This window comes from Pinus tabuliformis, chromosome 9 (genome assembly GCF_031772625.1).
Source record: "Pinus tabuliformis cultivar Carrire ecotype Pingquan chromosome 9, CPIR1, whole genome shotgun sequence".
Classification (NCBI taxonomy): Eukaryota; Viridiplantae; Streptophyta; class Pinopsida; order Pinales; family Pinaceae; genus Pinus; species Pinus tabuliformis.
The window spans coordinates 147,927,751-147,953,475 of record NC_142307.1 but is presented as its reverse complement, the minus strand read 5'-3'; the positions used below and the strand labels follow the sequence as shown (position 1 = coordinate 147,953,475).

The window sequence follows — 25,725 nt, the reverse complement described above, 5'->3', positions numbered from 1 at the left end:
GTTCACTAAGAACATTAATGCTTCGACGAGTTGCTGATACTCGGTAGCATTTCGTAAAACAGGTCCAGCAGCACTACCGCTTAACTTCTTGAAGTCAAGCTCCATCGGGGTAGTTACAGGCTTGCAGTCTACCATACCGAATCTTTCCAATACCTTCACCACATATTTTCCTTGAGATAGGAAAATTTCCCTTGGCTTCCGCCAGATGTCAAGTCCTAGGAAATAGTGCATCAGTCCTAGGTCCTTCATTTCAAATTCAGAAGCCAACTCCCTCTTACATTTGTGAATGAGAGGGTCTGCACCTGTTAGGAATAGGTCATCCACATACAACACTAGTATGAGAGGTTTTTCATCTTCAACCTTAAAGTAGAGGTTAGGGTTGGCTTCACTGCTAGTGAATCCCAACTTCATCAAGTAGCTGTTGATCTTCTCATACCATGCTCGGGGTGCTTGCTTCAGCCCGTAGAGAGCCTTCTTCAACTTGCATACATGAGATTTTCGATCATAAATCTCAAATTCTTCTGGTTGCTCCATGTAGACCTCTTCTTTGATCGAACCATGCTAGAACACTGTCTTGACATTCATCTGATGTAGATTCCATCCTTGCGAAGCCACAAGGGCTATGATCGAGCGGATGGTGGTATATTTGGCAACAGGTGCAAATATCTCGTCATAGTCTATACCTTCCTTCTGGGAGAAGCCACGAGCGACAAAACGAGCCTTATATTTTTCCGTACTTCCATTTGTCGCATGCTTTATCTTGTAAAGCCATTTAGAAGTGACAACTGTCTTGTCCTGGGGTGTGGGAACTACTTCCCAGACATCATTCTTCATAATAGACTCATATTCTTCGGTCATAGCATCCTTCCATACTTGATTCTTGACGACATCTGAGAATGATGAAGGCTCATTTTGTATGATCGTGCTGATGATGGTCAGGTATCCCTCATACTTGTTGGGTTTCTTACTTTCACGGAAGGTTCCTCGGGGTGTAGTGTGTTCTTCAGCATCATTGAGTAGCCCCCTAAGCCAAGAGGGCCTCTTCCTAGAAGAGGAGGGCTCAGGTGGATCAATAGGATCCATGGGTTCTTCCACATCAGGCATTGTTTCATCATCCTTTTCTTTCGGTTCCCTGGTGTCGGCTTCTTGAGAGCTCCTTAAAGTCGGAAGATTGTCCACCTTGTTGAGGGCCATATCTTCGTCAAATGTGACATCATGACTAATCACGACTTCCCTTTGACCGGCTACATAGATTCGATAGCCCTTAGTATTTTCACCATAGCCCACGAAGATTCCTTTCTTTCCAGATGCACCCAATTTATTCCTTTTTTCTTTTGGCACATGAAAATATACAGGGCTTCCAAAAATTCTAAAATGAGATATGTCAGGTTTCTTATCAGTGAACATTTCTTCAGGAGTCTTGGAACCCAATGCTTGATGAGGGCATCGGTTTTGTACATGTATGGCGGTGTTTACAGCTTCGGCCCATAGAACTTCAGAAGTCTTTGATCATGGAGCATGGCACGGATAGCGTCCACAATCGTACAGTTCTTCCTTTCCGCCACAACATTCTGTTCAAGAGTATATGGTGTAGTAGCCTCCCTCTTGATGCTAGCCTCTTTACAAAAGTCATGGGACTCGTTAGATTCATATTCAGTCCCATTATCAGTCCTTAAGATTTTGATCTTCTTTTCGGTTTGATTCTCGATCAAGGCTTTGAAGTGTCGAAACCAAGAGAACACTTCATCCTTCTTTTTCAAGAAGTATATCCAAGTCTTTCGAGAATAGTCATCTGTAAAAGTAAGGTAATATGAATATCCTCCCAAGGAGTTCACAGGCATCATACCAGATATGTCTGAGTGAACCAGTTGTAATATATCGGAGGTCTTGCTTTGGCTTGAGGGGAATGGTCCCCTTTTGAGCTTTCCTTCGGCACATCCCGGACATACACCTTCTTTCTCTACTCGGAATTCGAGCATCCCTGTTACCATTTGTCTTACATTGGGTAGAGCTTTATAATGAAGGTGGGCAAACCTCCGATGCCAAAGTTCGGACTGAAGAGATGTGTCACAAGACATGACACCTAGCGGACTTCCACCGACCTGATATAATGAATCAACTCGAAACCCAAGAGTGAAGGCATCTTTAACATTATTTTTCCATATACGTACCTTGCCATCGCTGAAGGTTACCTTGTAGCCTTTGTCTTCCATTGCCGAGATGGACACCAGGTTCTTTTTGAGGTCAGGTACATATAATACATCCTGTAAGTGGATCGTATTACCTTGATTCAATTTGAGAGAGACATTGCCTACACCTTTCACGGGATATTTCATATTATCTCCAAGGACAATTTCCAGGTTAGTTTCTTTCTCTATCAGATTATGGAGAACTTATTTGTAACCAGTGAAGTGCCTTGAGGCACCACTATCAATGAGCCAAATTCCCATTGAGTCCGAAGGAGCAGAGGTAGATAGAGTAGCTGGTAGATAATATTCATCCTGCTTATTTTCAACAATGTTGGATTCATACCTGGAATTTCTAGCCTTCTTGAATGGTTGTCCTCTTCCTTGATTTCCAGCACTCCTTTTACCTTTGCTATTGAATTTGCCATTCCTTTGATTGCCATGAGAGGGATTTTGATCATCGTCCCAGTGTGAGTCCTTTCTATCAGGGCACTCCCTTGCATAGTGACCTGCTTTATCGCAAATGTAACATTGTCCTTTTCTTCCACCCTTAGGTCCAACCTTTCTTTTTGATTTAGTCCCGGAATTATTTCTTTTCTTAGCATGAGAAGAAAAGGCAGCAAGAGGACCTTTAGGCATGGGCATTTCTTGCTCTTCTACCCTTGTTTCTTCTTGAATGCATCTAGCCATTAATTCCTTGAAACCAGGAATTACATTATTGTTTAGAAGAGTAGTCCTGAACACGTACCATTCGGATGGTAATCCTCCAAGAGTCGTGAGTGCTATTTCCCTATCAGTAATAGTCTCCCCAAAAGATAGGAGATCGTTCCTGATCTCGGTGATTCTTAAGAAGTATGCTTGCATACTCTCATCTTTGCCCTTTTTAATTTCCTTCAGCTTATTTCTAAGAAACAAAACTTGATTTGCATCATTAACTTTAAATAAGCTCACTAGTCTATCGTAGATTTCCTTGGAGGTTTTCAGGTCGGAGATGTAGGCCACCAAGCGCTTGTCGATAGAGTCTTGGATGATCTTCTTTGTTTTGACTTCACCGGTTTTCCATTTGTTCCTGGCAGCAGCGGGTGCATTTGATGGAGGCTCAACAATATTGCCTCTCACATGGTCCAATACTCCTTGATCTTCCAAGGTTAGATCGATAGACATCTTCCATCTGTGATAGTCAGCTTTCTCACGGAGCTTGTCTTCAGCAGGGAAGAGTGTTGAGGACCCCATAGTTCTTTTAGGATAGCCTTGCCAATCTTCTCTTCGGTGATTGCTCTTGCCCTTGCTCGGACTTTGTCTTCACCTCAGCTTTGATTCCATGTTAAGTTATGGTATGTTCTATGCTTATAGTAGTTTACTTATCTTTCTTATTATTATCCACAGATTAGCAATCACATGTACATAAAGTAAAGTGCAGAGAGAACATTAAATGTGGCGGCCAACCAGGGACAAACCCCAATGTGGGGAAACCCTTTGATCAAATCTTCCTTTATCTTCAATAATCCAACAGAGAGAAATAGTACATAAATCTGATTTACATCAGTGGCAGCAAACCCTAGATCAGCCAAACTAGGGCAAACAATATCTTGCAAACTGACTGTCAGATCGGCTTGATTCCTTCACCAAAAAATGCAGCCTTCAGAGGAGATCCAGATTCACCTATAGTGCAGTTCTGAGAGGCAGACTGATGGTCAACGCTGGTCAAACTTTGGTTCTGCAGTTGCAGCCCTAAATTCTGCACCTTCCTTCCACACGTGTGAGAGAAGAGTCTCTTTCTGCGCAGTAGGAGAAGAGCCTCTTTTCTGCGTAGGAGAGAGAGAGAGATGTGATGAGTTGAGTGAGCCCAAATGAGGAAAAGACCTCCTTTATTTATACACAACTGTTGCTGATTGAATAGATGCGACTGTTGGACTTCTAAGCCTACATGAGTTGCAGGTCGGCTTGATAATTATTCCATAATCAAAATAAATTCATATCTCCATAAGTACTTATCGGAATCGGATGATCTTTAGATCAATCCTACACCTCTCTACGAGAGGAATCTAATAAAAATATTATCAACCATGAATAAGATGACCCACATGGAGTTTGGCCTTAGTTGCCAATTTTAACAACAGCCCTGCGACCTTTGCATCTTCCTGAGTGGCTCTGCGTCTGCCTATCTGATCTTTGCACTGATCCTCCAGCACTATCCCTGCCTCTCTGCTCCATACTCGCTACCTCTTGCTGCACTCTAGACCTCTAGTTTGAATTTCTTAGTAAACCCCACTCCAGAAATCGAACTGATTGGTCTTCCTCAGTATATCTCCAACTGACCCTCAAGCCTTCTCTTATACTTTTCTTGTTGATGAATCAATGGCTGAGATTAAGTCCCTAATCAACGACTAAGATTAAAATAGACTTGATCGTCATCTCTTAGAAGTTTTTCATCCTTGTCTTTATTAATACCCCTTAATATTTTTATTTTCCTAAGTTTAGACTTAGGAACTCATTAAAAATATTAATTATTTTAATAACTTTTCATTCGGAAGGAATTTTCCAAAACGATTTTTGGGTCTTGGAGATCTCATGTGCTTTAATCTTTCCACCAATTTTCATGGTTAGAGCACATCCGATGCTACCCCAAATCAACACTCCCTCTTAATGAGGAATGTGCTCTAGTAATACTTGATAACTGATGTTTGGCCTTCTTGCCCAACATCCTCTGTACTGCTGCATCCTGTACTGCAGCTCCCTTTGCATTTGTGCTGCTGCTGGTCCTTCTTCCCAACACTGCATCTGCACTGCAACTCCCTCTGCATCGATGCTGATGTTGGTCCTTCTTCCCAACACTGCATCTGCACTACAACATCATACCCATTTCTGCTACTGAAATGGATTCTTTATCATCCCCATTTTCTCCCTGAAATAATCAAACTTTGTTCTTCCAAGGGCCTTGGTAAGGATGTTTGCCACTTGTTCTCCTGTAGGAGTGTAGCTCAACTGTACATCTCCTCGTTGGACAATCTCTGACAAAGTGACAGTGAATATCAATGTGCTTTGACCGATCGTGAAATACTAGATTCTCAGAGAGCTTGATGCAACTCTGGTTATCACACATGATCCTGGTCGCTTCCACCTTTCTTCTAAATAGGTTCACAAGCAGTTTTCTAAGCCATATGGCTTCCCACGAAGCTGTGCTTGCGGCCATATATTCTACTTCTGCTGAGCTTAGAGCTACAGATTTTTGTTTCCTACTGCACCAGGAGGTCATTCCCGATCCAAGGTTGAAACAGTACCCAGAGGTACTTTTCCAATCCGTTGAGCTTCCAGTCCAATCTGCATTAGTGAATCCACTCAATCTGATATCCTTACCCTTGGTGTACAAGAGTCCATATTCGACTGTTCCCTGTATATATTTGAGAACATGTTTGGCTATTCCCAGTGTGCCTTCTTCAGTTCCACCATGAACTGATCGAGGGTGTTGACAGCATAACAAATGTCTGGCTTGGTATTGACCAGATACATCAGTGACTCTATGAGCTGCCTATATAAGGTGGGATCAACATCCTTGTCTTCTACTGCATCAATTTTCTTCTAGTTGGTGATCATTGGAGTAGCCATGGGTCTACAGTCCTGCATCCTGAATCTCTTCGTAATCTCTGTAGCATATCTCCCTTGTCCAAGGAAGATCTCCCCCTTTTGTTGCCAAACTTCCAACCCCAGGAAATAATGCATCTGTCCCAAATCCTTCATGTCGAATTTTGTTTCTAGATTCTTCTTACAGTCCTCAATGAGCCTGGATGACCTTGTCAGGAAGAGATCATCCACATATAATACTAGGATTAGAGGCTCATTCTCTACAACCAGATAGTAGAGATTTGGATTTGCGTCACTCTTGACGAACCCCATCTTCTGCAAGTAGCCATCAATTCGACCATACCACGCTCTAGGTGCCTGTTTCAGCCCATACAAGGCTTTCTTCAATCTGCATACATGAGACTTCTTCTCATGTGTCTCAAAGCTTTCTGGCTGTTCAATCTATACCTCCTCTTTTATTACCCCGTTCAAGAATGCCGTTTTGACATCCATCTAATGAATCTCCCAAGTCCCATCCCATGTGTGCTGCAAGAGATATCACAATTCTAATAGATGTATACCTGGCTACTGGGGCGAAGGTCTCTTCGTAGTCAATTCCTTCTTTCTGAGCATACCCCTTAGCCACAAACCTGGCTTTGTATTTTTCCACACTATCGTCTGCAGCGTATTTAATCTTGTAGATCCATCTCGAACCTACCACCGATCTGTCTTGAGGCCTAGGCACTACCTCCCAAACATCGTTCACCATTATAGAGTTGTATTCCTCTACCATCGCATCCAACCAAACCTGATGTTGAGCGACCTCTTGAAAATTGGAAGGCTCCCCATCCTGAGCTACTAATGCTTGATATCTATTTGGCTGTTTTCGCTCCCTTTTATTGTTTCTTGGTGCATCGATGAAATCTTCTACATCTCGCAGAATCTGTCGAAGTTCCCTGCTCGTTCTTCCTTTGGTAGAAGGTGCTTTTGTTAGCTCCTCCTCCTCTTGTGATTCTTCCTGTTCTGAGGAAGAGTTCTTGGCTTTCGTTGGTTGAAGTGGTTTGATCAATGACTCATCTTTTGACTGCTCCTCGGAAGGCATTTCTCGAGATTTTCTGAAGGCCCTATCTTCCATGAACTTCACTTCTCGTCGAATTACTACCTTCCTGCTCCCTAGAAGATAGATTCTATATGCATTAGCGTTCTCGCTATATCCCACTAGATATCCTTTCATTGCAGTTTGATCTAACTTCTTCCTTTTCTCCTCAGGTATACGGCAGTATGCTAAACTCTCAAATATCCTGAAATCGCTGACTTTAGGTGTCTCTTCGGTGAAGACTTTCTCTGGAGTAATCTTGCCCAATGCCCTATGAGGAGTTCTATTTTGGACATAGACTGTCGTGTTGCAGGCTTCTGCCCACAGGAATTTTGGCATATCCTGATCATATAGCGTGGCCCTAGCTGCTTCCACGATAGTCCTATTCTTCCTTTCTGCTACTCCATTGTGCTCTGGATTGTAAGGAGTTGTCCACTCTCTTCTGATGCCCTCCTTAGTGCAAAAATCATTGAAATCCTTATCGACATATTCTCCACCATTATCTGAGTGCAAAACTTTTATTTTCTTCCCTGCCAGGTTCTCCACTAGAGCCTTGAACTCTTTGAATCGACAAAAAACCTCGTCCTTGGTTTTCAGAAAATAAATCCAAGTTTTCCTTGAGTGGTCATCAATGAAGGTGACAAAGTATTTGACACCACTAAGAGCTTTAGTGGACATAGGTCCGCAGATATCTGAGTGTATCAATCCTAGTACACTCTTAGCCCTATTTTTACTTCTCGAAAATGTTGCTTTTGCATACTTGCGTAGAGCACATCCTCTGCATACATCATCTCGTTCTATACTAAGATCTGGAACTCTTGTTACAGTTTTCCTGAGAATTCTCAGAGCCCCATGGTGCAAATGTCCCATTCTTCTGTGCCATAGTTCATTCAAATCCTTGTCTCCATTACTGCTTATCAGTGCCATTGGTGATTCTAGCTATAACCTGTACAACCTGTTACTTCTGATTCCGATCTACACTTTCTTTTTCCAGCTCGGTTGTTTGACGTATACTTTTTCCTTGATGAAGAAAAAGTCATAGCCTTTGCCTTGAAGTTGCGATACGGAAAGCAAGTTCATCCCCAGTCCTAGTACATGTAGCACATTGGTAGCACGGAACCACTCTCCCGTTTCTATTTGAAAAACTATGGTACCCTTCCTTACTAGAGTACACTTTGCCTTATTCCCCATGGTGATCTGAAAATTCATCTTTTCCTCCTGATAATCTGAGAAACATTCCCGTATTCCTGTCATATGCTAGGAGGCTCCATTGTCTATATACCATACCTTTGATGATGCAGAGCTTGTCACACAAGCAACTTCTTCTTCCAATCTGGAAGCTAGCATAGAAAAATCGAAATTATTGTCTCTTCTGCAATTTTCTAAAAATCTGCGCGACTCCCCTGACGTAGATGCCTCTGCATCATGATCTCGACCCATAATTGATTTTCCCTTCTTGTCTCTGATTACTTGCTCTGATACCATGTGAAAATTCTATCACTGCAACAACTAATTTATTTTACCTACTTATTTTCCAATAAGTTATTTACGAAAACCCTTCGGTAAATATTAAAATAAATTCTACTGTAGATATCACACCATAATACAGAAACAAATACATGCACAAGAATTAAACACATCAACACAAATATTTTTGGACAATTGTCCCCGGAAAAACCCAATGCGGGAAAACCGATGCAGCAGAGGAGGATTTTTATTATTAAGCAACTTTTCTGAGTACATTGGGTGCCAAACTGGCTCACCCCACAAAGATAACTTCTCTGGCACCTCTCCTAGGCTCAACTTCAGGACTCAGACCAGCTAGCCTCTGCGCGACTCCCAGACCCTCTGTGTCAACAGTCTGCCTCTCTCCATCAGCACTGGGCCTCTCTACATCACCCACGCAGGCCCTCCAGTGATTGTGTAGTCCTGCTGCCTTTGCGTCTTCCTGAGTGGCTCTGCGTCTGCCTATCTGATCTCTGCGCTGATCCCCCTGCATTGTCCCTTCCTCTTTGCTCCATGCTCGCTACCTCTTGCTGCACTCCAGACCTCTGGTTTGAATTTCTCAGCAAACCCTGCTCCAGAAATCGAACTCACTGGTCTCCTTTAGTATATCTTCAACTGACCCTCAAGCCTTCTCTTTTACTTTTCCTGTTGATGTATCAACGACCGAGATTAAGTCCCTAATCAACGACTAAGATTAAAATAGACTTGATCTTCGTCTCTTAGAAGCTTCTCATCCTTATCTTTATTAATACCCATTAATATTTTTATTTTCCTAAGTTTAGACTTAGGACCTCATAAAAAATATTAATTATTTTAATAACTTTTCATCCGGAAGGAAGTTTCCAAAACGATTTCTGGGTCTTGGAGATCTCATGTGCTTTATTCTCTCCACCAATTTTCATGGCTAGAGCACATCCGATGCTACCCCAAATCAATAGTTTCCAGATGTGTAAAGTGGTGCAACATAGTGACAATGAAGTGCAGCATGGTGCAACATAATGAAGTGCAGCATGAATGGTTCAACATAGTGACAATGAAAGTGCAACATGGTGCAACATAATGAAGTGCAACATAAGCATGATGGATGCAGCATAGTGCAACATAATGATAAGTGCAACATAGTGCAGCATAATGATAAGTGCAACATAGTGTAATGAAGTGCAACATAAGCATGATGGGTGCAGCGTAGTGCAACATAATGATAAGTGCAATATAGTGTAATGAAGTGCAGCGTAAGCATGATGGATGCAGCTTAATGATAAGTGTAGCATAGTGTAATGAAGTGCAACATAAGTATGTTGGGTGCAACATAATGATAAGTGCAACATGATGGGTGCAACATGATGATTGGGTGCAACTTAGTGATGGGAGCAGCACAGTGATGAGAGCAGCGCAGTGACTAGGTGCAACACAGTGACGGGTGAAACATGATGATGAGGTGCAACATAGTGATGGGTGCAACATGGTGATGGAATCACCTTGGAGGATCAGTTGAAGCAGTTTGCCTTCACCTAAGTTCAGATCAGCTACCTCATGTGTCATCTTCTTAGAGAAGATCTCTGCTCTTATTATGACAAGTCAAAATGTTGACTTCTGATGTATATGTACTATCTCTCTCTCTCTGCTGAACTATTGAAGAACATAAGAAGAATTGATCAAGGGTTTCCCCACATTGTGGTTTGTCCCTGGTTGGCGCCACATCTTGTGTCCTCTTGTCTTGGCTTGTTTTCTGATGTTTATGTTTATGTTCTATTTGCAATTTACTATCATGCTGATGTGATTGCTAATTTGGAATTGATATTGAGCTAAATCAAAATTTGAAATAAATTGCTCTAAGCATAGAACATACCTAAAAATAACATGGTATCGGAGCTGAGGTGAAGACAAAGCCCAAGCAAGAGTGAAAGAGCAATCACTGAAGACAGTTGGAAAGGACAAAAGGCTCAATGGGTTCCTCATCCCACTTCAAATTCACCAAGGGTGAAGTTGAAACAAAAAAGATTATCAGAGTGGCACAACAGAAGCATCTGGTGGCCTACCTAAAGGTCCCTTCAATGGGAAGTCCGGATCTAAGGATGGAAGGAAAGGCAGATGCATTGCTTGCAATAAGTTTGGCCATTATGCGAGGGAGTGTCTGAATAGAAGGGACACATCAATTGATGATGATAACAATCATTCCAAGGGCATCTTCAATGATCAAAGGAATGAAGGTCATCAGGGAAATGGTCGACTCTTCAAGGATCTTTAGGTATGAAGAATCAAATGTTGTTTTGGATAAGCAAGGGGAGTGCCACCTTATATCAACCCTCTTCACTACCTCTCCTCCGGACACTTTGGAAAAGTGGTATATTGATAGTAATGCTTCAAGGCACTTCATCGGATACAAGGAAGCTCTCTCTAATTTGATAGAGAGGGAGATAATCATGGAGATTATTCTTGGAGACAATGCCACCTATCCCAGAAAGGGTGTAGGGAATGCTACCCTTCAATTGAATGAGGGTAGCACAATACATTTACAAGAAGTTCTTTATGTACCTGATCTCAAGAAGAACCTGGTGTCCATTTCGGTAATGGAAGTCAAAGGTTTCAAGTTGGCATTCATCGATGGAAAGGTACGTGTTTGAAAAAGAATTTTCAAGATGCTTTTACTCATGGGTTCAAGGTTGCAATTTGTATCAAGTTGCAGGAAGTCCAATGGGGACCATGTCAGTTGACACATCTCTTCTATAGCACACGAGGTCTGCTCATTATGGGGCCCTACTCGATGTGAGTCGGATGGTGACAGGGATGCCTGAATTCAAAGAAGAGCATGGAGGTACACGTCCGAGATGTACCGAAGGAAAACTTACAAGGGAACCATTCCCCTAATGTAATAACAAGACCTCTGATGTAGAACAACCTGAGGGGTTTGAGATTCATGATTGGGAATCTCATGTATGAAGGTGGAAGAAAGCCCTCTATGGCTTGAAGCAAGCACCCCGGGCTTGGTAAGAGAGGATTGATAGCTATTTGATGAAGCTAAGATTCACTAGGAGTGAGTGCTTTAAGGTTGTGGATGATAGACCTCTCATATTGGTGAGGACGACCTCTTTCTAACAGGTGCAGACCCTCTTATTTGCAAAAGAAAGAGGGAGTTGGATTCCGGATTTGGAATGGTGAATTGCAACCCTGTGACTACCTCGATGAATTCTAACTTTAAGAAGTTATGTGGTAGTGATGCCAGACCTGATTTGGGAAATGCCTCTGAGTTCCATAAACTCATACTAGCATTGATGTTCTTGGTGAACTCCCGTCCGGATTTATGTTTTGCAGTTAGCATGTTGAGCTCATATTTGGTTGAGCCTCATTGATTTGGTGCCAAGAATGATTTGAGATATCTTCGGGGCACAACCTCTCATGGATTGAGATACACCGTCGGAAATGTGAAGCTACATGATTATTCTGATGCTAATTAGGTAGACAGTGTGGAGGATCGCAAGAGAACTTATGGGTGCTGGTTCTCTTTGGATTCTGCTTCGATACTCTGGATGAGCAGGAAGCAGAAGTTGGTTGCTTTGAGCACCACTGAGGCCGAATACATAGTTGCGAGTATGGCCTCGTGTGAAGCTGTCTGGTTGTGGAAGCTCTTCAGTGAGCTGTTTGGGTACGTGCTGGATACCATCGTGATCTTCTGTGATAACCAGAGGGGGATTCGATTGTTGAGGAATCCCGTGTTCTATGATCACTCCAAGCATATAGACATCAAGTACCACATTATCTTGGGATATGGTATAGCAAGGATCAATAAGGCTCCATCACATTGGGACTGATGTGTAGGTCGCCGATATTTAGATGAAGCCCCCGGGAAAGGTTAAATTCTTGACTTTCCGAGAATGACTAGGAGTCGTGGAGAGTCTCTCTCCTGAAGGTCCTGTATAACATGGACATTGAGCTTTGGGAGCTCTTGGGGGCTTGGGGGTACTTCTTGGAGCAAACATAGGGTGAGTGGTTCAACCTTCCCCTAGTGGTCTGTTATGTAGGCAGGATGAGTGGGTCGTCCTTCTCCTGCTGAGACACAATCATAGGGTGTAAGATTCAGCCTTCCCCTAGTCATTTTTTGAGTACAGAGTGAGTGGTTCAACCTTCCCCTGAGATACCCCTGGCGACATGTAGGCAGGATGAGTGGTTCATCCTTCTCTTGTTGAGACATCCTACCCATGCAGTTTGGGACTCATGGGAAGTACCTCTCATTTGGCCAATGAGTAGGGAAATGAGGATAGGGACCATAGTAGTACTGATGGACACATCATGTTACTACTGTACTCCCTATGCTAGGATGATATTGATCTGGGATCAATTGGAACTGACTTCGGGTCAGTAAGAGTGATATTACTCACTCTCTTTTGGAACTGATTTCGGATCAGTAAGAGTGGTATGAGGCACTCTTTTATATGGGACTGACTTCAGGTCAGTAGAGGATGGTATGATACATTCTCGATCACTTCTTTTTCTTCATAGTTCAGCAGAGTAGAGCAGAGCAGAGCAGTGCAGGGCACTGATGGCAGAGATAGTACAGTGTGGCAGATGGATTAGCAGATGGAGTTCTCCCTAATTGAGAGGGAGTGTTAAAATTGGCAACTAGGGCCAAACTCCATGTGGGTGTACTTATTCATGGCAGCTGATATTTTTCTTGGATTCCTCTCGTTGAGAGGTGTAGGATTGATCTAAAGATCATCCGATTCCGACATGTATTCATGGAGATATGAATTTATTTGTGTTATGGGACAATTCGTCAAGGTCGGCCAACAACCAAATTGCCCCCACTTGTCCTCAACGTTTTAGTATAAAAAGAGGTGGCTTGCAAGTCATTTGGAAAACACCTCTTGTGATCTCTTCCTCTCCACTTGTCTTTGGGTTTTGGTGGGAGGAGAGATCTTAAGATGATACGCTGCCCTAAGAGGAGATGCCGTAGATGCTGTCATGGGAAAGAAGGATCTACGCAACCCTAAAGAAGATGCCCTAGCTCCTAACGCTGGCATGGAGATGAAGGCCTAACACAGTTATGAAGATAGGCTTCTAACGCTGCCCTAATATAGCCCTAACACTACTTAATGAAGAAGCTTCCTAACGTAGTCATGAATGAGGCTCTTCGTTGTCAAGGAAGGAGCTATGTAAATGCTGTCCTAATAGAGGATGATCATCACGTTGATAAGAAGGCTAATTGCAGAGACATAGTCTTCATGATGATAATCTCGGCATTAAGTCAACCTGATCTCGCATGACAAGGAGCAAGTCTTGGCATATGAATCTCGGTAGTGTTCCTGTAGTAGTCTAGACAAACAAAAAAGTCTTGGTGATGATCACAGTGATATAGAGGGTAGTGCTCTCCTCCTCGGTGGTGCATATCTCAACGAAAGGAAGCACGATGATTATCTTTTGATGGAAGAAAGGGATCTCCGAATCCTACACTAGCCCTAACAGTCTCGGCATAACTGTGACAAAATCTTGAATATATCACAGTGAGATTCAGACCTGTATGTATGCATCTCGGTGATCTCATAATAAGACACAATCACAATCCCACTGTCTCAGCATAAGGAGAAGAAGCAGTATTACAGTCTATTTATAATAAGAAGTTGTACTAGAGTCTCAGCATATTGACAATGAAGGAGATCCAAAATGATATCTCGGTAGTAGTTTCGGTATCATAACAGTGATGAGGGTTTCCAGATGTGTAAAGTGGTGCAACATAGTGACAATGAAATGCAACATGGTGCAGCATAATGAAGTGCAACATGAATGGTGCAACATAGTGACAATGAAAGTGCAACATGGTGCAACATAAGCATGATGGATGCAGCATAATGATAAGTGCAACATAGTGTAATGAAGTGCAACATAAGCATGATGGGTGCAGCATAGTGCAAGCTAATGATAAGTGCAACATCGTGTAATGAAGTGCAGCATAAGCATGATGGGTGCAACATAGTGCAACATAATGATAAGTGCAACATAGTGTAATGAAGAGCAGCATAAGCATGATGGATGCAGCATAATGATAAGTGAAACATAGTGTAATGAAGTGCAACATAAGTATGTTGGGTGCAACCTAATGATAAGTGTAGCATGATGGATGCAGCATGATGGGTGTAACATGATGATTGGGTGCAACTAAGTGATGGGAGCAACACAGTGATGAGAGCAGCTCAGTGACTGCGTGCAGCACAGTGACTGGTGCAGCATGATGATGAGGTACAACATGATGATGAGGTGCAGCATAGTGATGGGTGCAACATGGTGATGGAATCACCTTGGAGGATCAGTTGAAGCAGTTTGCCTTCACCTGAGTTCAGATCAGATACCTCATGTGTCATCTTCTTTGAGAAGACCTCTGCTCTTATTATGACAAGTCAAAATGTCGACTTCTGATGTATGTGTATTATCTCTCTCTCTCTATATTGAACTATTGAAGAACATAAGAAGAATTGATCAAGGGTTTCCCCACATTGGGGTTTGTCCCTGGCTGGCGCCACATCTTGTGTCCTCTTGTCTTGGCTTGTTTTCTGATGTTTATGTTTATGTTCTATCTGGAATTTACTATCATGCTGATGTGATTGCTAATCTGGAATTGATATTGAGCTAAATGAAAAATTGAAATAAATTGCTCTAAGCATAGAACATACCTAAAATTAACATATCACCGTTAGACAGATGGTCAAACTGAAGTTGTAAATAAATGTTTGGAAACATATCTCCATTGTTTCGTCACCGACAAACAAAACAAATGGTCTCAGTGGCTACACCTGGCAGAATGGTGGTACAATACCACCTATCATACTTCAACTAAAATGACTCCCTTCCAAGCCCTATATGGCTATGAACCACCCAAGTGGAAGGATTTTGCGCTGCACAATTCTAAGGTTCAAGCAGTAATTACTTAGAAGAAAACCAAAGAATTATTAACTTGTTAAAAAAAAAAAATTAACAATGGCACGTAATAGAATGAAGCAACAAGCCGACCAACACCGCACAAAAAGAGAATTCGAAGAAGGAGATTGGGTTTTCGTCAGACTTCAACCCTATAAGAAGTTATCATTAAAACAACAAGGGAAAAATAAGTTATCTCCTAAGTATTATGGACCATACCAAATAATCAAAAAAATAAGTAGCGTGGCTTATGGATTGAAGCTACCAGACAATTGTCGAATCCACAACACATTTCATGTATCAAGTCTCAAAAAAGTACTGGGGCAAAATCAAACAGCTCAAACAGAGATACTTGAGACTGACGAAGAAGGAAGGATCATATTAGAACCTGAAGGCATACTCGCTACCAGAGAGAAGGTACTATGATCCAAGACTATTAAAGAATACCTTATCAAATGGAAGAGACTACCAGAAGAAGATTCATCATGGGAGACAGAATGTTTTCGCCAACAACACCCAACATTGCCTATGCTTTGAGGACAAAGCATTTTAAGGGAGAGAAAATGTTATGAATAAAATATTCATATATATATATTAATTAATAAAATAATAAAAAAATAAAAAATATTAATAATTAATAAATTAATTAAATTAAGTTGCCCAGTTAATTATGAAAGGACACTTATGTCAAAAGATGTGTTCTTTAACTCTTGTGGCCAGTCAACTCCTATAAAGGAGAACCACCCAAGGGCTTGTAATCATCATCTAATATCGAATAATAAAATATATATTGTTATGCAAACAAATGTGTCTTCCATTGGCAAACCTCAGTGAACAAAGTTTATTGTTCCACCTATGTCATCGTGTCATGTGATTTAGTTTTGGAATTGAAAATTGATTTGTCAAATTAATATTGATTTAATTTTCCTTGTTGCCCATGTTGATAATAATATTAATCTCTTTTCCTTGGATACTCCCTTTTAATGTAAATAATCTGCAATCTGCAATTGGAAAACCTTTATAAGAGAATCTTGCACTACTAAGTCTCCATTCTACTTTGTTAATAATTTACATCAAACAATGCTATGATTATGAAGATTATGCATTCTTCGTAATGAGTGAGTGTAGAAGGTGTGAAAAACTGATTTCTTCAATATGCCTTCAACATGTAATTTGATGCTCACTATATTTTATAAAGTATGACTTCAATATATATATATATATAACACTTTGAATACCTTTTTTTATAGCTTCAAAATTTTTTGTTTTATATATGTACAATTTTCTTCACATTTTTGGGATATAAAATAAAATATATGTCCACTTATGCACCTTTAACTCCGCGGTTAATTTCCTCCACGTAAAAAGATAAAAAATATTAAACACGTAAAGAGATGCTTGTACCACTTTTGTTTTTCTTTACCTTGCAAATACCATGGGCTATCACCATGGGTTTCCAAAACCATGAGTTTGTAAACCACCAATGGTGAACTAACTATGGAATGTTTTTTCTTTCTACACCCTTTTTTTGTAAGTTTGGTAGGACTACATTTTCATCATGTCCAATATATCACCCCGATCGGGGCGGGGAATTGAAGCGGAGACTTCACATCAAGGATTGCCTTAACAGAACACCCAATCACCGTCTATCCACGACCCCATTGACCTTCTTTCTACACTCTTAAAGATATCAGTAAAATTCACTTTTTACTTTTTCACATCCACTTCTTAACAATAGGTGGAAACCGTTTATATATCAATGATTTTAGCCATGATACTTACCTTTTTAATTCTTCTTCTTCCTCTTTCTTAATTACAAGAATAAGAGTGGCCAAAAGCCTAAATGTGGTCAAGGACCTAGAGAATAGGGAGAAACTTTAAAAAGCGTATATGGCCAATGGCTGAATCAGAAAAAGAGATTCTGATACCAAATGTGATAACCAAATTTGGTTTACCAATAAATTATCTAAAAGACTTGCAATATAAGAAATAAATCCATTTAGAAAGTAATAATATAAGGAATAATGAATAAGAGAATATGATATGATTATGAGAGTACAGTTGAGGCCCCGTATATATACCTATGCAAGTCCATTCATAAAGAGGCATGTAAGGACATGTCCTTTCATATTTATTAATCATACTATATTAATTATTATTATCATTATTATTTATATTTATTATACACATATTTATGTTCATAACACAGAAAAAGACTTGATCACAACTTATATGAAAGCTCTTTCTCTCTCATCTATTTAAATAAAAAGTATTGAGTTCTACAATGCTTTGACTTTGAAAAGTATTGATTATAAATAATATTATTGGACCCTTGTGAAGCTGGTGCAGGTTCAGCAGCTGGACAAAATCAGAGTTCTCTGTCTTTATCGTATGAGGCAGCCATAGATGCAATTTCATCTACCATTACCAGGCGTAAACGGGTAGACAGCACCAATGTAGCCAGTGAATTTCTTATCATGTTTGAATATTTGAAGGTATTGATATTTTGGCAAGTATAGACGTATTTGCTTTTTCTCATTTACTTGATTTGGTTTTGTTCTGTTTAGTTTAAGAATTTGATACCATATCTTCTTCCCCTCTTTCTTGATCTTCATCTTGAACTCAACTGTAATCTAGATTACCCTGAAATATGGAGCAAAACTTAAAGCTTGCAGTGGCTGGTTGTTTATTTTGCTTGGTATAAAAAAGTGTGTGTATTTAAGAATCCTGTCAGTAATATCCATGGTTATTGATTGCAGAAAGAACAAGAGAACGGGGGTTTCTTGAATTTCATTAATGTGCAACTCCCTTGCAGGAAAAATGATCAAATAGAAAAACAAAATGCCGATGACTCTGAGGGCTTTGATATTTCCTGTTAGCTTGGTATATATATACAACAAAAAGGTGAGCCAAATGGAGTCGGCATTCCTAATCATTGTACTGTTTGGGGCATTGTCATGACTTGTTTGAGGGGGGAATTGAAACCTTAGTCTCTATCTAGCAGAATGTTCAGAGCTTGGATGAAAATCATATGTTGCCTTTCAATGTGAGGTGTCCTGTCCTCCAACATCCACCAGGTCAAGCTGGTTAGGTGTGAGCTATCTTGCTTCTTGGCAAGCAACTCTTTTAGAAAGGGCTTGCACTCTCTGCATTGGGAGGAACTTCTTCTTGCTGGAGGTGGTGACAAACACCTCCCAGAGAACTACTTTTAGGCTTCCTTTGGGTTCCTCCCATATTGTCTGCCACTTTTAGAGCTCGGGTAATCTCCTTAAACTCCTGTATGATCTCTTCTCTCTTATCAAGATTCTTCCTCAAGGACCTGTTACCCTCTTTCAGCAGGGGTACATATATGCACATTTTCATTTTTGGCAATACCATTATAAGCCCAAAGAATGAAAGTTATAAGCCTTGTAGGCCATGTGGAAACTATGTATTATGATATCCTAGGCCTATTATGGTTGGCCATGGCTGGTCCCGCTAGTACCCACTCTCAACTCCTTTCACCATGGACAGAATTGGAGGACTTGGGGTGGATCTTTTGGAACTCATGGTTTGGAGGGACCATTGTTTTTATAGGGGTGATCGCACATTGTAGGGCAGTTCAGCCCATGCCCCATATGCACCTATGTCATTTCCACGTGGTTAATTTATTGTGTCTATTTGCATTCTTTAGCCATGGTATATTCATCATGTCTTAGTTCTTCAACATGGAAGTCTCACACGTTTCCGATGGTAGTTTGTGGATCCCAATGCACAAGGTTATGAAGGGCCAAAAGTCAACAAAGGCATAGATTTCTCAACATATTTTATACTTCCCGTGCCACATGGAATTTAAAAAAATGTCAAAACAACAGGGAGATATATTCAGTCAAGGGGAGCCATCCTCCTTTTATGGCACTTGTGGGCTTTCATGAGGCAAAATGAGGTCAAATATTGGTCAAATAAAGCATTCAAGTATCAAGAAGTATCTACAATTTTTTTGCAAGACAACCCATGTCCTGGAGGTGGTAAATCAATCAAAGCATTGGAGATCTACACTTGGGGGGCATCTTTCTAGGGGGTTGGCTACACCCTTGTGGGCTAGGAGAGCCTTTCAAGCAAATTAAAGTGAACATTGGACCAAGTTGAGGATGGAAAAGGTCAATTTACTCAAAGTGAGAGGCAAGTCATTTAAGAAAAAAGAAAAGGCATCTTATTTCAAGCATTTGGATGAAGTCGACTTGAGCAAAGGGGATGTTGATATTGATATTTCATGACCTTCTAATATGACAATTACTTTCCATGATTTCTTAACCAATTCATCTTGAGCCACATACATCATTAAGCAATTATACATAGAAAATCTCAACAAAAAAACAATAATGACCATAGGATCATGAAGAGACAACCAAACACAAGAGACACAAATTTCACCCTAGGAAAACCCTAACTAGGGAAAACCCAACAACCTTTTTCTTAGAGAAATTGTCCAATTCAACAAGATATACAATCTGATTTTTCTAGTCAAACTCCGTCAAGCAAGACCAATAAATGTAATATCACCGATTTTGATTTTTCATTTGAGGGGATTAACAAAGTTTATTGGGGAGGTGCTAAGCATAGCACAATTTTGTAATGTGGGCATTGGAGACATTTTTGGCTAATGGGACTTAGGGGAAATGGAAAACTACAACTCTAATGAAATGTGGGGGCCACAAGAGAAAGAAATTCGAACCAATGGAGAAATTCACACTTCTTGGAGGAGAGAGAAAGAGAAAGGGAGTGAACTAGTGGAGAGTGGGGGCCACCAAGGAGGAGAGGGCGAACAATTATAAATAGAGCATGGAGGCTCTTATTTGGATATGCTTTTGTCATTTTACAATTCAACACTAGTTCTCTTGAGCTGCATAGCCAAGACAACCCGTGTTGTTCAACATAAGGAATTTTCGAGCGAGAATTCCTCCCTCATTTCGGAGAACTGCGAGTGTCTCCCGAGTGAGGCAATTTGGGGAACTCATTTCAGAGTTTTCGTTAGACATCATTACAAAATTTTACTTAGCAGTGCACATTTCTTGGGCCCAAAGGTATTTTTGTGGACCACATTGTGGGAGCACGCGTGGGATAGAGGCTTTGAGCTTTTGTAGGGAATTTTCTTATTGTTAGACCGGAGTTTGGACAACGATTCATCGGGTTGGATTAGAGGCTATTACTTGGGTCAATTTTTCTATCTTTTGCCAGGGGCGCAGAAGCTATTGACCAAGTGCTGCACAAAGGGTTTAGAGAAGTGGAGCCGGGAGAGATAATGGTTGGAGATAGGAGGTATTCCTCAACGGAAAATTTAATAAGGCCTGGTAGAAATTTCTCATGGTGGATTTGGGCATAATTCAATATTATCAATACTATGGGGTGTTTTCTGGCTAGATTGGGCAATCTGCACTTGTTGGAGGTCACCGGGGTTCGGCGGATTCAACCCAAACTCTTTATGGGTTTTTGTGGGTTTGGTGCAAGGAGTCTTCGATCAATTTTGCAGAATTTTTTGAGTAGATTGAGGGCCAAAATCTCAGCTCCATTACAACAACAACAACAATATTCCCCGAGTAGAGCACAATTATTAGAGGTGAGCCATTCTACCACTTGGGTCTATTAGATATTTCTGGGTTTTGCTGGGTATCTAGTGAGGAGGCCACTCACAAAGTTTTAGCTCATTCCAGACACTCTTCAGGGCAGATATTCTAGTTCCATTCAACAACCAACAACAAAATTTTCTGGGCAGGGCGCAATTTTTAGTGGAGAACCTCTCTGGTACTTGAGCATTGTACTCTCACTTGGGTTTTGCGTAGCTTGCAGTAGCAAGCCCAGGTTCTATCTTTCTTATCATCCGATGTACTCAGTCTTCCACATTAATAAAATGACTCAGTTATTCGCCCTATTCCTTGTGTTTTATTGGCTAGTGCATGTGTAGTAAAATTTATTTGCTATATCTTAGTTCATGTATCTATTGTGTGCTGTAAATTTCAATTTGAAATATTACAGTAAATCAATGCAAGTCAAACCTGGCCTAACTGTCCAGAAAGATCTTAGTCAACCTATAGTCAAATTGACCAGGAATAGACCGAAATTCGGCCTCCTGAGGCTTCCCAAAAGTTTTAGTCTGCTGCCCAGAAAAATTCAGTTTGTTGCCCAGATTCGGTCTGCTTCTCATGTGTGGAAAGACGACTGGTAGAAGTGTTTATTTTAGATAACAATGCTATGTTCTATGCTTGCAACAATTACTGTCCTTTTATTAGCCCAATGACAATTCCACCTTAATTTCCAATAACAATCACATAAACCATTAATTCACATTGGCAGTAACTGTAGATAGAACATAAACTATAAAATACAGAAGACAAATCAGGACAAGAGAACACAGATATTTGGCTAAAGCCAGGGAAAAAATCCCCATAGGGGGAAAACCCTTAATCAATCCTTCTTATCATCAAATATCAAATGTTCAGTAAAGAGAATATCCAATAGAGTACAATGGTGAAAGTCAAAGTCAATGTGACTCGACTTTTGCAAAGTATCCAAACCAATATCCCATTGAAGTCAAAGTCAAATCTGATCAGCTTGAGGAAAATCTGCAATTTTGAAAAGTAAAAAAAACAATCAACATGCCCTAGCTAGTCTAGTCAACAATGGTCAAACAACAGTCAGATGGCCTCCAATTAACTCAGTCAAACCAGCAAGGAACTCAGCCTCTTCAAGAGTCAAATTCAGCCTAAAACAAAGATAAAAACTTGGTCAGTCAATGTCAACACCCTGCGGTCAAATTATGCAGTTTCCCTGTGGTCAATGCTGGTCAACCCGCCCAGAAAAACTCAGGATTTGTACCTGAATATGCAGCCTGCGCAAATAGAGTATCTTCCACAAAAATCGCAGTCAACTGTCCTTAAAAGCCCTTGATCAATGCTGGTCAAAGTTAGCTACAGAAAAGTCAATGCAGAGAAAAGAAATATGCCCAGTCTGTTGAAGAAAGTGTAACTAGGTTCGGTCTTCATAAATGTAATTTTGATCTTTGTATTTATAAAAGAAAAAGAAATATTATTTTTGTTATTTATATCAATGAGTTTCTTGCTCATTGTATAGGTCAAAGTGCTATAAGGAAGTCAAAGAATCAAAAGAAATGTTGAAGACCCTTAAGGGCATATTACACCATGTATATTTATGTATTAGAGTCAAAGAAATACTTCCAAGCAAACTCAACAAGTCTCCTCCATGCAACAACACCATTAAATGAAGCAATCCAAAGCATAAATGACAAGTTGGCCTCATGTCAACAAGTCGGCCTCAAGTCGGCCTAAAGAAGGGACAAACCACTATATATAAGGGTCTGTCCACTCCTCCAAAAGCAACGAAGATCACCTCTGAAATCAGCGAGAAGAAAGGACAAGTATAGGGTGGAAAAGGGACGAAGAAGGGAGCCTCTAGTGCAGTGAAGAAGGAAGGAAGAACACTGAGCCTTAGAGGACTGTTCTAAGGTCAACTACAGTCACATGTGCGAAGAAAAGAGGGTCTCTCTGCTATCATAACAGCCCTCTATCACAGTCATACATATCTCGTTGGTTGGGCTAGAAAAGTAGGCCTATAAGGCCTCTCACTCAAGCGAAGAAGAAGCTCACTCAAGCGAAGGAGGAAAGAGGACTCTAGCATAAGTATATTGAAGGAATCCTCTCACACGTGTGAGAAACTAGGGCTTCACTGCTGTCATATCAGACCTGCAACTATATCTCAAGAAAGAGCTTGATTAGAGAAGGGATAAGGTCCTCCTCATAAGTAAAGAAGTCTACTAAGGATCAAAGAAGAATATCTCTTCTAGAACAAGCGTAACTAGGACTATTATCAGTTGTCGGAAGAAGGAGGAAGTGCCGGAAGAAGGAGAACAAAGTGTCGGAAGAGGGAGGACGAAGCACCAGAAGAAGAAGGACAAAGACTTGACATATGCTTGGAGGATATTCTTGTCAAGGGTCTAGGGTTTGGCATTTATCAATAGAAGCTTCAATAAGAGAAATTTCAAGAAGGGTTTTCCTCTCTAAGAGAGAGAGGTTTTGCCCTGGTAGAGAGCCAACATCTTGTGTTCTTGTCTCTTGTGTTTTTGGTAACAGTTTGATGAAGTAAGAAGAACATACACTAATAATAAGAAGAAGATCAAGTTAACAAGAAAAGTAAAAGTGCTTCACAAATTGTTATCATTGCTAGAAGAATCCTATCATAACTAAGATGCCCTAGATTCTTCAACATGGTATCAAAGGTAAGGTGACACATCAAGGAAGGGCATCTCAAGAACACATACAAGGTTGAAGCATCAAGCTAAAGGTTTCAAATCCATCAAGGACAAGGAGGTCTACCATCTAGATCCATCAAGGAAGACTACAAAGCAAGAAGAAAAGCCTTTCATATAAAGGCACCTACAAGAAGATCCATTCAAAGAAGAACCTACATCAAGCTACATCATCTTCAAAAGAAAAGCACTCCAAGTCAAGCCTCACACTCCAAGAAGTCTTCATCATCAAGCAATCTCTTTGAAGAAGACAATTTGAAGATCATCAAGATCCAAGAAGACAAATCATCAAATCTTCAAGAAGGAAGCAAGACTTCTACATCACCAACACTATCAAGTAAGTATTTGTATGTCCTCTTTTGAACATATTACAATGTCTTTTTGCAAGGAAAGCAACAAATTGGTTGGGACTGCTAATTTCCTTGCATGGAAAAAGAGGACTGATTTACTTCTCAAAGAGAATGAACTTCTAGATCATATCAAAGGGAGTGTCACTGTCCCTACTAAGGAACAAACTCAAGCCTTAGCAAAGTACAATAAGGATGAGACAAGAGCTCAAAGGATTATAATAGAATCCATCAAGGATTCTCTCATTCCTTATGTCTCCAAACTTGAAACATCAAAACAAATCTATGATAAGTTAATAATGCTATTCTCGGTTAGCACAACTAGGGAAGTGATATCATTATGCAATGAATTGTACAAGATGAAGATATCCAAGGAAGGAATAGCTCCCTACTTCATGAGAATCTCTGAAATGAGAGATCAACTACAAGAGCTAGGAGAAGTCATGTCTGACAGAGAAATGACAATTGTAGTACTCAATGTTCTACCTGAGGATTGGGGCAACTTCACATCAAGTATATATGCCAAGAAGGAAGCTACCCCACTAAGTGAACTTTGGTCTCTATGTAAAATTGAGGAGACTAGACTCAAAGCTAAAGATGATGTAGGATCAAAGGAGCAAGCATTTGCTGCTATGGCCAAAAGAAAGGGAAAATTTGGCAAGTTTGGTCCACAAAGAACAAGCAACAGAGATATGTCCAAAGTCCAATGCTTTGGCTGTCAAGAATATGGACACTACAAAAGGGATTGTCCCAAGTTTAAGAAGGACAACAACAAGAGGAAAAGAGAAGAAGCTCACATTACTCAAGAAGTGAAAGAAGAAGAAAAGAAGCAGAAAAAGGAGGACCCTCTAGATCTCTACTATGACTAAGTCAACTTCTTTACATAAGTCTTCTTTCAAAGTTTTGGGTATCATAGGAGCATGTAGAAATATGATAGAATGCATGGCTTAGGAGAAATGACATCTTCTAGAATATAGGAGCATAGTGTAGAAATAGCTCAAGATATTCATGTAGGAAGGATGTAGCTATTGAATGACCTCATCCATGATGAAAGAAAATGATCATGATCAAATCTTAGAAAGCCTCTATCATCAACAAAGAAGAAGCATTTGCAGGATGAGGGTCACCAAGATCCTCTGGTAGAATCTTCAATAGAAGGTTCATAACTTTCAAAATAGCAGATGTCTCAATAGGAGTTCCATTCATGGGATTCAAGAAATGATGATATGCAGGCAAGAAAAGATGAAGCAGAGCAAAAGAAATTGAGGCAATCTCAATCTAGAAGGACTAACAAAGGAAGTTGAGATGATCAAAAGAAGAACTAAGATGAGGTATGCATCTATGTTTTCAGTTAAGTCATGTCATCATATGTATTGTTGGATCATGAGAGATGGCTCTAAAACATGATCAAGAATAGAAAGATCTCTTTCACTAATAACATACTCGAAGGCATGATTTACACACCAATGAGGTCAACATGAAGAAATGCCCTCATAAGGAGTATGAGGTGGTTGACTAAACAATCTATGAAGAAGCATATGAAGAAAGAGATCAAAGATGAAAAGACACCATGGTCACTAGGAATCATTATTTGACAGATTCATTGAAGACATCTCCCTAAAGAAGGCACAAGAACTTTGACAAAGAAAGAAAAAGATCAAAGGACCCTTGACACTTAGAAAGGCCTTGGAGATATAAAGACACAGGTTACTGATTCAAGTCAACAAAGATGTCATGATGAAAAGCCATCTAGGAAAATACTATTGAATTTTCTAAGTTTATTCGTTAGAAAATTAATCTGTATTCTGCTGGTTTATTTCTTCT

The 25,725-nt window shown here is 40.3% G+C and overlaps 1 protein-coding gene across 5 annotated transcripts in view; it reads left to right on the top strand.

Annotated features, from left to right (window-relative positions):
• Positions 1-25,725, top strand: part of LOC149147539 (folylpolyglutamate synthase-like) — a 592,546-nt gene that overhangs the window by 41,440 nt on the left and 525,381 nt on the right. For 4 of the 5 annotated variants that reach the window (XR_016262194.1, XR_016262193.1, XR_016262192.1 and 1 more), the window contains exon 2: positions 17,596-17,750. Coding sequence is in view for 2 of the 5 variants with exons in the window: in XM_089437868.1 (XP_089293994.1) it covers positions 17,596-17,750 (155 nt within the window). In the remaining 3 variants the exon portion in view is untranslated. The remainder of the gene's footprint in view (positions 1-17,595; positions 17,751-25,725) is intronic. The other variant, XM_089437869.1, reaches the window with a different exon arrangement.